This window comes from Athene cunicularia (genome assembly GCF_003259725.1).
Source record: "Athene cunicularia isolate RWA chromosome 15 unlocalized genomic scaffold, athCun1 chr15_part1, whole genome shotgun sequence".
NCBI lineage: Eukaryota > Metazoa > Chordata > Aves > Strigiformes > Strigidae > Athene > Athene cunicularia.
In genome coordinates, this window is record NW_020799121.1 from 10,471,188 (window position 1) to 10,484,635 (window position 13,448).

Sequence of the window (13,448 nt, forward strand, 5' to 3'; positions counted from 1 at the left end):
TAGTGTCTGTCAGGTTATATTTACTCTTAAAGTATCTCTTTTCCCCATATTCAACCCTTGGCACTTCACCTGTTAACAGAAATCTTACTTCCATTCACACTAATCAGGGAAACACAGTTGGAACCATATTAAGTTATGCTGATAACCAAATCTCATGAGATATTTTGATAGTTTAGCTGAAATCTTGTTTTGGAAGAATACTAGGAAAAGCAGTTGAACCTGTAGTGATGAAATATTTTTTGTCTTTCAGTTTGCAATGGCTTTATATTTAATTTTTTTTATTTGTTATAAAAGTTGACACACAAAAAAAAGATTTTTACAGAGTGAATCAATGTAAAATCCTTTGTGAAACTGAACTAGTCTTCTGCATAGCTTTAGTGCACATATAAAGCTAACTGGCGAAATGAGAATGTGGCACGGTAGACATTCTAAAAAAACCTCTGAAGATTAGATATAACTAAGAAAATCCAGGTTTGGCTCCTAACTGTACTACAGTACTTTGATCTTGCTGTGTTTTTTCCATTCTGTTTAAAATTTCTGTCTTCTCAAGATGTAGAAATAAAAATGCTGTTATATTTGTAAGCCATTCTGAGATGCTGAGGGAGAAGATGCTGTAAATTGAATGCAAAGCATTTATACCGAAGGTAAATCATAGTAATGATCATGACTCAGGGCATTTCCTGGGAGCATTAACTCCACAGAAGATGTTTGCTTCTGTTCATTAACCTCAGGAAAAATGAGTTGTTAATGACCTTAAGCACTAAGGTGCTCTCTGAGCTTTGTGCTTGCCCTCAGTAGACTCTGAGCTGGTAGCTGAGAACTCAAGTCTGTTATGTTTTCAGAGCATTTTATTTTTGTGCTCATGTTACAGCATTGTTGGGCATTTATATGGAGTTAACACCCTCACGTGTTAGACTGAATCGAGGTTTCAGAGCAAGTAATCTAGATTCTAATAGAATTAGATGCTTCTGAGCCGAAGGGACTGGTGGGCTACAAGTGAGGCCCTGGGAACCTTTGCAATGGAGGATTGTCTGGTTTGCAGCAGCAAAGGCAAGGCTGTTATGTCCAGGACCAGGACCTGTGCATATCAGAAAGCAGAAATCAACTAAACCTCAAGCAGCTTCTATCAGTAATGGCTGACCTAGCTGGAACAAAAGTGACTTGAAGGGTGACAGGGTTTAGTTTAGTACACCCAGAAACTGTAGTGAACTTTAAATAGTATTCAGAATGATGGCACTTCACAGAAAGTTTTAATTTGCATTTAGTCACTGTGTTGGCCTCAAGCCTAGTCATTCCTTACTGGTCTTGTACAGGTTGAAACAGGCTAGGTAATGGGGAGACCAGCATTCTAGACAGCTGCAGCTTTGTATGGCAAAACAAAGAACTTACTCAATGTTTGGTGCTAAAGTAGTCGTAGATATCTTTCAGCATTATTAGAATATAAGAAATATTTTTTTTTGTAGTTTACAACAGAAAATGCTATAGTTTTCAAGTATCTGTGTGTAAGTGCATGAATAACACCCTGGGTGACAGCCCAAATCATGAAAATGCAAGCTATGTGGAGGAAGGGAATCTGCAGATGCACGTGTATGGTAGAATGCCAGCAACACCCTTCAGGTGGAATTTTAAGCATCATAGCACAGTTCCTGATAAGCCTGGTTTAGCATCAAGCCATTAAAAAAAAAAAAACCTACCCAAGGTTCTTGTTAATCTCCTAAACTATTTTATTCTCTTCCTTGACTTTTTCTTTCAGTTTTGCTACTGTAAATTCATTGCAAGTTCTAATCCCTCAGCTTTCTGATTTTGCATGTAATGTTATATCTTTTAAACAGAATCTTGTTTTTAAAGTTGTTTTTTCTGCCACACATTCATGTAGCTGGTACAACTTTCCTATCCCCAGTTTCCTTCTCCAGCAGCTCTAACTGCAAGGACAGCCAATGTTTATACTGAGAAGGTTAAAATATTCTAGATATCTTTGGTTGCTTCCTCCCATTTACTGACTCTGCAGTTTCAATATGAAATTCTACTATAATGTGGAAGCTGTTTCCAATATACTATAAGGGCTTCCTACCATATGCTCTCCCATCTGTGATAAGAATGAGGGTTTTGGGGGAAAAAAAGGCAAAAATTTGTGTGTGACTGGAGTTGAACTGTGTGCAGTATCTGCCTACTTTAAGGAAGTCTTGAAAAGTAAATATATGTATTATACATGTCATGAATTCTTCTATTTGCTCTTTATTCCACATTGCTGATCAAGCATTTTCTGTGCAAAAAAAAAATACTGGTTATGAGGCTTGGAGAATTAGTGGAACTGAATACATCTCAAGAACTGTAATTCGGTAAGCAGCTTGCAGCCACTTGACTGAAGTGGCTTTCAGGCCTTCAGTGATGACTGACACTTTGGAGAGGGTATACCTTTGCTAAAGATTAACCACGACAATATGTTAAACTTAAATGCATGTGTCATTATAACTTCTTTAAGACTTTCTGCAAAACCCACCTGCCCTTGGTACCTCTATTTCTAATCTGAGTGAGGCTAGAGCCAGAAGAGGTACATAAGTCTGTACTATATATCTAAAACACTGTCCCCCCACAAACAAAAAACTCACAGAAGGGAAAAGGAACTGTTTAATTTTAAGTGTCTTAATGGTCCTTACCTTTAAATCTTACAAGTGTCTGTATTACAAAGGTTTTTCCTCTTGATGTATTTATGTTATAGTGAAAGAATGAAATCAGCTAAATTAGATTTGGTGGTTAAAGGTATATTTTCTTATACAGTAGGTTTGAATTTCGCTCTGTATAACTACTCATTTTGCTACACTTAATCTTCCATTCATAAATAATTTATAAAGAGCCAATAAATTATTAAACTCTAATAGCATTACATGGATATAATACTAAAAATTGTAATAAGCATTTCAGTGTTGGGTATTACCTATAAGGAGATAACAGAATCCATTAAATGTAACAATCATTTATCCTTTGTTAAAAATCATCCTTTGTTAAAAACCTATTAGACTTACACTCTATAGATTAACCCTTAATACACAGTGTGATCTAAAATATGAAGACTTCAGTGTGAAGACAAAAATATTTCAGAAAAAAACATTGCCAATATTTTAGGCAACAATAATTTTTCAATAGCCAATAGAGGTCCAGGAAGGGAAACGGAAAAATATTTTCTGTGTCCTTCAAAACAGCATTTCCTTAGCTAATTTAAGTAACCCCATTCTTTTTGAAACCATACTAAGCAATATAGTCAGTCAGAACGCTTTAAGGGACTATACTGACTCAGCTCTTTGATACTTACAAACTGGAAGTTCTACTTTTTCGTCTAATGCTTTTGTTTTACTGTTTCCTCACCTTCACGCTTACTATCTGTCATTTCAGTAGATGCCAATTCTTGTTTAATTTTAGATGAGAAAATACGTTGCACCTCCTGTAATGAGTCCTGGATGTTATGTCAAGCCTCACAGAATAAATACAGCACTAGGGGTCACTAGCACTCCATCGTTAATAAGCATCGGGTGAAAATCATGGTTGATTTTTGTCGTAGCAACAAGCCTATTTTGCTATGAAGTTTAGTAATATTTGTACTGCCAAACAGGCAACTGTTTTGAGGTCTAATGTAGACACCATATGTGTTTACAAAGATATGTTTAAGAAAGATCACAAACTATTCAGAGTGACTATTCTTTGTGTATCTCTTTCTCATTTCTTACATATTTCTGGGCTATACTGTGTTCCTTTTGTGTATTTCATACTAACTTACAGTCAACCTATAAATTACTATACCCATATTTCACTGGGTCTTGGGAAAATAAATAGCTTTTAAATCTAACTGACAGTAATCAGTATGTGGCACTAATAAATGATGTGCCTGACAGTTTTTGCAGGACTGGGCTCCTTGATTCTAAGAGATATTGGGCACAGAATATGAACTGGTTCTCAAAAAAAAATTCTAATCACTGAAGTTCTGGCCCTTTCTCGCAGGGTTGTGTTACAAAAATATAATTATTGTATTTAATGATCCGTATACCAAGAAATGTCAGTTGATTAAAGTTGCATTTTTTAAATCCCATTTAATAAAATTGGTGTATTTTCAGTATTTGTTCCATTAAAACTGAAGGTCTAAATGATGAATTAAAAAACCTCTGTAGATAATAAATCACTATCTGTAGTAGCTTATTAATTAAATATGGAAAAAGTCTTGGGATGGAATTTAACAGGGAAGATGGAAAAAAATTTTTTGTATACATAACCTGCCAGGGGTGTTTTGATTAGAATTTTTTTTAATTCAGTCTACATAAAGATAAGGACAGTTTTATAAAGCAAAGATTTTATTTCTGGTTCATATTGAAAGCACTGTAGGTTTTTCAGGGATGATAGCACAGTCCTATTTCTTCTCAAAACTAGCATATAGTAAAGGGCAGAAGCTCTTAGGTGGAGAGTGGATAGTGAGGGTTGTGGGTAATGGTGCTGCATGTGAGGTGTGGTAAGGCTGTGGAGATCCTTTTTGTGTGAACCAAGATGTTGATGTCCAAAGTTAACATGGGTTCAAGAAGAGACCTATAGAACACCACCTCTGGCTCAGGTACTGAAGGCTGAGAGAGCATTCAAGGGCATTATTATGTATTCTGGCTTTATTATTACATTCTTCTCTATGCATCTGCTTTTGGCCACTGTGGGAGACAGCATGGCAGGCTACACAGGCCTTTAATCTGTCCTTCTGTTCATTTTCATTTGATATAATCAAAGATATTAAAAAAAAAAAAAGGAAGCTGACAGTGCATGCAGGCAGATGTTTTCATCACCTCCACAGTAACTTTAAATGGGCTTTGCCCTCTCTGCTTGTAAGGCATCATGTCAGCTTGTCTTGTGTTACACCTCAGAACAGTCACAGTAACATCCTGTGTTCTGTTATTTCATGTTATCTGCTCCTACAAACCACTGAGTTTCCAATTACACCACTGAGAATGCTATCAGATTTCAGATTGGACACTGTTGCATGTTACCACTTACACACATTCCAGCCACTTAGATTGCTTCACCTATTGTAACTTGGCCAGAACCCATACTAATACAGAGCGTTTCGGTACTATGGAGGCTTGTTCAACCTAATCAGGAAGAAGGAAATTTTTTTGGTAGCTATGTATTTTTTTCACTACATATATACAGGAATTTCTTCCCATAGTGATTTTTTTCCCCTATGTGCACACACACTTGTTTGTTTATTGAGCTTTTATTCAAGCTGGCCCCTGCATCTTACAAGATTTGGTCCTTATAAATCACTGCACTTCATTGTACTGTGAGTACAGTAACTTGCAGCCAAAGCAGCTTTTAAAATCCTACCATCAGATGAAGCAGGTTAATATATCAGTTCATTAATTCAAATAAAAAAGCCCTCTTGGATACATTTTTTGTCTATTAGAAAGCTACTGATTTGGCTGATAACAGCCTACCTGTGTTGCGATAAGGTTCTTTGTCATTTTTAGAACTCGTTTGGAACTAAGCTATTTCTGAGTTTTCACTGGAAACAAGTAAAGGAGAGTGAAAACTGACTGACATCATCTACTTTTTCAGCTATTGTGAATTGACAGCAAGCCCAGCAACTTAAAGTAGCCTGATAGGAATACTATTCACCACTAAGGTTAGCGTTTGATCATTAAAGAGATAGGTACTCCAAGGAGTATTAACCATTGACAGTAGAACTACAAGCTGTCAAACAGATTTTTATTTCAGCCTGTTGAAGATTTTGAACTGCATCTGCTTTTCTTATACAGCAGAAGTGCTATAAGCAAACCAAGTGATTTTATTTCTTGTTTTCCTATGTGGTGTGAGTGAACAGACGCGAATTAGTTTTAAATAACAAAGATTTAACATTTCATCCTGCTGTCACTGAAACAAAAACCTAAGTGCTGGTTAATGTCAAAAGAGAGTAAGATCCAGAAATTAAAATGAAATTGAAGAGCGTGACTCAGTTCGGTCTTTGCAGCATCACCCATTATCTTGTTCTGATTTTCATGTTACCATGTGGGAGCATCACAAAAAGACTTGAGCTGCTGACTGTGACTCAGATGGCCAAGGTGTAGTGTACACATGCAACAGACAGAAGTCCCCTCCTGAAACACTGCACTACCCAGATTGAAAAAAGACTGTCGATAGATGTGATGAAGAAATGAGTGATAGAAGTGACAGTGGAACAACTTATGTTTTGCCTTATGAATGGCAGTCACAGTACACTTGCTGCTTCATGACTACTAAATGTTTTGAAGACAACTTGATAAATTATATAAAATTGCTGGGAGGTCAAACTGATCACGCTGATTCCTTTTCATCTTCTGAATCTACGGTTCTAATTGCTCCTTATTTTGGATGTTGTGCAGTAACAAATCCAGATAATTCACTTCAACACCTTCTGTGCAATCTTCAAGTAATGTACAGATAAAAAAAAATAGGAGTAAAAAATCTGCCTCTCCAAAAATCAATGATAAAGTATGCACTGACTTCAGCAGTGCCAGGATTTTTCTCTCTGAGCTTAATGGAAAGTGAAAAATATATTTGGAGAAAAATGTGTAACTGCTCAGTTTTAAAAGATTCAATAATAATATGCTCTGCTATTCCAGGTCTGTGGGCACAGAGAGAATTGTTAGAGTGCAGTTGGCTTTTGAAATGAATTGTCGGCTTGCAGATCACTGGACACAGTCTGTATTTCCACATCTTTATATATATAGGAGTTTGGAATATTGGGTAGAGGAACATCTTTGTTAGTCCACCTGGCTATAGTCTTTTCTCTTCTCCTGTTCTTTGCTGTATCAGTAGGGCTCCTCCCAAACTTGCACTTCTAGCCTGTCAATGAGGGGACATTACTGTCTCAAAAAAAAAAAACCCAACAAAAACCCTCAAACAAAAATGTGAATTGATAAACTGATTAGAACAATTAGCAATTTTAATTACATAAAGCAGATTATATATATCAGTTGATATATCACATTGAAAATGAAACAAGAAGTCTCAGGGTAACAATGGATTTTCTCATTAACTTGTTGGATGCAGATTAATCAGTTTTCTACTTTCACAGTCACAGGTTGTGGGGGTGCAGGTCTCTTCATTCTCTTTTGTGTTTTACTAAAGACAGTTCTTCCTTCACACTTAGTTGTGTTAATTACCCAGCAAATATTAGGTATACTTGCCAAAATAATTTATTGCTAGTAAAACCGGAAGATGTCTTCTCAATACTGAGTAGTATGAATCTGTGATTTTTTTTTTTTTTTTTTTTTTTTTTTTTTTTTTTTTTTTTCCATGAGTTGTGTCTAGGAAAGTTTTTAATCGCAAAAGGGTTTGATAGCCAGGCTGGGGTTTGTACAGTTGAAGTGCTGTCACCTGCACTCATAGGAAGAAACTAGAATTGAGACACTCACTCTGCAGACAGAAATTTGGCAAGTGGCTTAACCTTCAGCTGTCACTTCAGTAAAATACTCGCCGAAGCCAAGGGAAGATTATTTATGTGCTGAGCACATGCGAGAAATGAGTGCACATACTCATTTCTGAAGGGACTGGAGGCAACAGTTAATTCCTAAGTCAGTTGGGTTTGAGAGAGACTTGAGACCCAAATTTAATCATTAGTTAGTGGCCTTTCAGAGCGACTTCTAAAAACATTAAGGAAAAAAATAATAGCCTAATTTTTTTTTTCTTTCACAAGACCAAATTTGTAAATGAATCTGTTCAGTAACATTGTTTTGGACCTGAATAAAGGATCCTAGGTTCTCTAGTTTCCATATTCTTGCTGGAAAATTAAGAAGTGCTTCCAAGCCTGTTGTTGCAACAAGGATGTTGCAAAATATGAAAAGAAAAAGGGAAAGAACCTAATCTTGAAAATATAATATAACTGGCATTAAAGCTCCCTCTCACTCCGAAATTTTGTAACTGTTTCTGCTTTTCTTTCAGTCTAGTTACCCTAAATGACTGGAAGGCAGTAAAACTATGTACAAAACATCTCCAAATGTTGCACACACAAAAAAGTAAAAGCCAGGTACTGGCTGTAGAGTCAGAAACTGTAGAAGTAAAGAGAAAGAATCTTGTGGGTTTTTTTTCTTTTGTTCCAATGAATTTCTGTTATTTTCCTTTTTTTTTTTTTTTTCCTTAAAGTTGGCAACAAAATCCCTCACACCTGTATCTGGAGAGAAAGTGCTTTCTTTGCACTTTTCATACTTTTTGTAGACTATAGGAAGCTTCTCCTTATCCATCAGAACACAGATTAACTGGTATATTATGCTGACATCTTTCACCCTGCCAATGAATGAATTTGGGCATTGACTTTCTCCTCCGGATAATGATTGTTTTATCTTGGATAGAGAGTATTTTATGATAATTCTTCTATGTTGGACAACACTAAGTTTTTGGGCACAACATACTATTACATATCATGTCAATAGCAATTTTTTTATCTTTCAGGTAGTGGATGTTCTGAGATGGTACATTTTTGTTTCAGATACAATGCCAGTTCTAGAGGTATGCTTCATTTCAGGCCTGGGGAACCTCTCTGGGATTGCTAATACTTCTAAAACCGATGTAAACTTCTAAAACGAATCCACAACATCACACAAAATACAGCCTTTGCTCGTTGCATGGTTGGGCATGTATTTTGCAGTGTTGGCAAACAGAAAGTGTACAGTTTCAAAGTTTATTTTGATAGACATGTTTTAAAGCTTCAGCGTTGTGGATGTTAATGTAAGGAAGAATGTTTCTGTTGCTCCCAAACACGTAGTCCATGAGGTAACAAAGTGACTCCAAGTTCTTGTCGCTGCTTTTTTTTTTTTTTGTGTGTGTGTGTGTGTGGTTTTTGTTTGTTTGGGCTGTGGTAAACTGCATTTTGCTGCCGTTCTCTCCGCCAACGATAATATAAGGGTCATTATTAAGCTTGACTGAAAGGTTGGGTTAGCAGAATGGTTCTCGCATTGAAGCTTTCAGGAATGGAAAACTTGAGGTTGTTTCTTTGGGTGTTGGTGGTTTTTTTTTTGTTTTTTTTTTTTTTTCCCCCGCACTTCTGAACAGTATTTAGACCACACGTGGGTATTTTTCCTGCCGTTCTTGCAGTATGTATGAAGTATTTTACTGTACAGTCTTCGCATCATTTCCCCAGCCCGGCTGCACAACAGCTCCTTGGCTCGGGGCTCAGATTCTAACCAGAACTGTTTGCTATTTATTTACTGAGAGGAGAGGGGTTTTCTTTCACAGCAAAGGAGGGAGGAGAGGGGAGAGTTAGACTGAAGAAGTGGGTCCTCTCTCCGAAGGAAATGCCTTTTGCACTCTCTAAATGACCTTTTCTGAAAATGCAGCTTCTCCAGCTGAATGGTTTTTATTTTGACTATAAAGTGTGTGAAACTGAGCCCTAACTTCTCCACAAACCCTAGGATGTGCGCTTCTGGGATTAGCAATATGGGGCATCTGTTGTCACCTCTTCTCTTGAGCCTGGCAGCAGTTTTTTCCAAAGGTAAGTCTCAGTCTCTTTTCTCTGCTTCACTGTCTCTTGTTTATTTTGCATACACAACCTCTGTCCTCTCTCTCTGTAATGCCTTGAATGTTGATACCCACAATTCATGACTGAAGGACTTGGAGGGAGTCATGTGCTAGTCAAAGCCGAAGATATCATGATGGGAAATCCCGAGTGTCAGGATTTTTTCTTGGTCAGCTATGCCGGTCTACCCATTTACTGAGGGATCTGTTACCTGCCTGTTGTACTTTTGATCATGTAGTAGATACTGGTGATGGGTTTAGCTCGTAACTCAGCTTTGGATTGCAAAGGGTTATCTGGAAATTTGTAATCTTCAGAGGCACAAGCTATTGGAGTTAGCTGCCCTGCTGTTATCTTCTACATAATTTTTCAAATTAAAAATCCTGTATCTCAGACTAGCTGGTAGTGTTTTACTGGACCAGAAATATGTGCTTGCTGAAACGTTTAAAATCTTTGATGAGAGCATGAACCAGGTGTCTGATATTCTGCATGTTGAATAGTTTGAATGTCCTGACAGCATGACTTCAGACGACTCAGTGATACCTTCTTGTTGCCCTCGAGTGTGTTTACAGTAAGAATCAGATGATCAGCACATAGACAATGCACACATTTCTGTGTGCATTTAAATCCTCCCTTGAACTTAAAGTTTTCACATGTGGCCTCAGCCAAAAGGTGAATGCATTTTTGCAATACTTAATTAAGATGATTCTGAGCGTTCCTGTGGAATACAAAGTAGGAGAAAGACACATTTCTACTGAGGAGATGATGTGCATCAACAGCTATATTTTGGCAGGAAAACAAAAGTTCACACGTGGTTAGCCTTCAGAGAGGAATAATAGCATATGCATTTAATCTGTGAAATTGCAAACATACCGATTAAGAGTTTTGCTTATAAACACTACTATTTAAAGAAGGTATTAATTATTCTTAACACCTATTTACTCTTCAGGTATCATCACTTTTTTCTTGAGTTATTTTTACAAATTACTTTGTATCCGGAACTGAACTTAGTGGCAGAAGGCAAAATATACAGCTGTGTATTTCTGTGGTGGTTCCCTGTATCAAATTCACTTACTCTCCTTTTTTCCTTAGAACAGGTTGAGAAAGAAAGGAACAAAATTATGTCTCCTCAAATGTTACCTAAATGCCATGCCTACATAAGTACATTTTAAAAGTTGCAATTGGAAATGCATTAGCAGCAGGGATTGGAAGTCTGAGTCTTTTCAAAAGATTGCTTCATTCACATTGCACACCATTTGATTTTGATTTCCCAGCAAGGTTGTAAATTATGTATTTTATTATAGGCAATATCAGTACTTTGGATAGGCTAACAATTCAGTAAGAGTATTAACTTTTTCATCTCCTGTTTTTTTGATGTGCTTCAGTTTGCAGCTTTAACACTGCATTAACATAGTGTTTGACTGAGATTGCAGTTTATTCCAAGATTGGAGTATAAGTGGCATTTCAGTCCTACAGAGTACAGTGTTTTAGTGCCAGCTCAGCAATTATAACACCATATATGATTTTATTCTTAAATGTTACTTACTTCTCCTTTTAAAGATAAGCATAGGCAGAAAAATAGACTCTTAAAAGAGGTCTCAGGTGGAAAAAAATGTTATAAAAACTGATGAGGGAGATTTTTCTATGTATTGGGATTGTGAAGTCTCATTAAATCTGGTATGTTTTGAAACCAGATACACAAGATCCCATTAGAGTTACTGGTATTGTCTGTGCTATTTATTTTGCACTTCAGATATCCAGTGCGTGATTGCTGGGACTCTGCTGTTTAGTAATACAGATCTCTATCTTTAACGTAATTGCCTATTTCCATACTTGGTTACAGACTCCATCTGTACTACTATGCCTTAGTACACCCTGAAAAGACCAGAGTGTTCCAGAGATTTACAGTATAAACTTGACAATGTAAAAGGTTGATTTCCTCCATAAGAAGATGAAACCAAAAAAATAATCAGACTTGATTAGTGCTACAGGGCATGTTTCTTTGATGCTTTTCTGGTGCTAATAGAAAAACTCTCTCATTTATGTCACGATGGCAAAGTTTTCCTAAAGAGATAAAAAATCTTTTAGCATGCAACAGCAATCAGCTGTCTATTGTGTATAGGTCTGTTCCTGATTACTCAGAACCATGGCAACACACCTTTTTACTGCACAATTTCCAAATCTTTCAGGTAATAATGTTGAAGACTTGAGAATACTATTGTGGTTTTGCTTTGCTTTTATCTTGTAAATGCAGAAAATAACTCCAGCCTGAGAAACGAAATGGTTTTTTCAATAATGAGCTTCATGTTCTTATCAGAACAATTTGTCACTGATGATACAATCCATGTATTTTAATATATTGTCAGTCTAATGATATATATGTGTGTGTACATATATAGACAGACAAAGGACAGAGATTATAAAGCTGTCTAACTGTAGTTATGGGGGTAGTTGCATTTCACAGCTTTGTCTTCAACCAGTAGTTTTCTTAAGTCAGTCCCTCAGACCCTCAGTCAGTTGGGCATTTTGCTCTTTGGTATCAACTATGGAAAAAAAAAAATTGTTCAGAAATCTTCAATTAAAAAATAACCAAGTCCAGCTGATGTTAATGAAAACACAGACTAATCCAATAGACAGAATAACGTGGGCATTTTGTTCTCTTGTTTAAAGGGAAGACCTCTCATTAGCTTCATTGGAGTAGAATAAAAACTTTACTTCCCTTGAATACCAGGTTCCATGCTTGGCTTAAGTCTATAATGAACTGAGGATCTCTTGTAAGATGCTAAACAATTTTAGGATGTATACTGTGAGACTTAAGACTGGGGAGCCTTTTACGTTATGAATGTTTGTTGTCAGATAAACCTGATTTAATTAATTTCAAATTTCAACTCTGAGTTGACGGTAACAGAACAAGTGAATATTTTAGTGACTTTGCCTGCTTGTGCTCTGCTGAGCATTCCATGGTGGTCTCTGTCATCCTGAGCAGAAATCTTCCCCCAAGTTGCCTTCTAATGAGATCTCAGGCCACATAGCTGCTGTTTTGATTTTCTTTTTCTCTCAGTTTTTATAAATGTGGAGGCTTGGCAACTGTATTAGGCAGGATTACCTTGTATACCCCTAAGAGCATTCCCCATAGGCTGGAGATGTGGATAGTAGATTTGCAGTGATGCCAATCTTCTATTATAGGGAAGTGTGTGGGGGGGAAATCTCACAGAAACTAAATCCTCAAACATTTAGTTTTAGTTACATTATAGGAGAGAAATATCTGGATATTTGAATTTAAATTGTCTCTGTTTCCTTTGGAATTATCCATGTTACAGTATTCTTTGAACCCTCTGGATTTCTATTGAATCTTATAGTGTAGATTTTTTTTTTCTCATTATGGACAAACTGTCTTTGGCTTTCTCTATGCAATTTTACTGATTCCATGATGACAGTACCGCAATATGTCATTGTCTACATTGCTGAAACATGTCACTGATGATTTCAGTGGATTACAACTTTGTGAATTGTAATTGTATAGGAAACCCCTTTCCTTGGCTTTAATCTCATTTGTGCATCCACTGGCTTCAGTGGGGATAGTGGTGTACAAAAACTACACAGCTGAGCTTGTTAGTTATGTTTCATCTTCCAGAAGGCTGTGGGCCATTTCTGAAGATCTTCCTGTGCAGATCTACTGACGTTGAAGTACACTGTGGACTTAATATAAGTAGAAACATGGAAAATGAAAGCTGAAGAGAGCAATGAACTGTGTTTCACCGCTAATTTGGAGTCCATTACTCTGGAATGCTGGTAGTATATTAGTAATAGAAAATTGACCTGTATATGGGATTAGAATTGAAGATTATTTTATTTAAACTGAGGATTGTTTTTTCTCATCTTTCTTGGTGGTGGCTAGACAGGAATTCAGGGATAAATTTCAGTTCACGTTGAT

At 36.6% G+C, this 13,448-nt stretch overlaps 1 protein-coding gene across 3 annotated transcripts in view; it reads left to right on the plus strand.

Annotated features, from left to right (window-relative positions):
- The first annotated feature begins 9,170 nt into the window (after positions 1–9,170).
- Positions 9,171–13,448, plus strand: part of TMEM132D (transmembrane protein 132D) — a 294,843-nt gene continuing 290,565 nt past the window's right edge. For all 3 annotated transcript variants that reach the window (XR_003399525.1, XM_026859666.1, XM_026859668.1), the window contains exon 1: positions 9,171–9,493. Coding sequence is in view for 1 of the 3 variants with exons in the window: in XM_026859666.1 (XP_026715467.1) it covers positions 9,352–9,493 (142 nt within the window). In the remaining 2 variants the exon portion in view is untranslated. The remainder of the gene's footprint in view (positions 9,494–13,448) is intronic.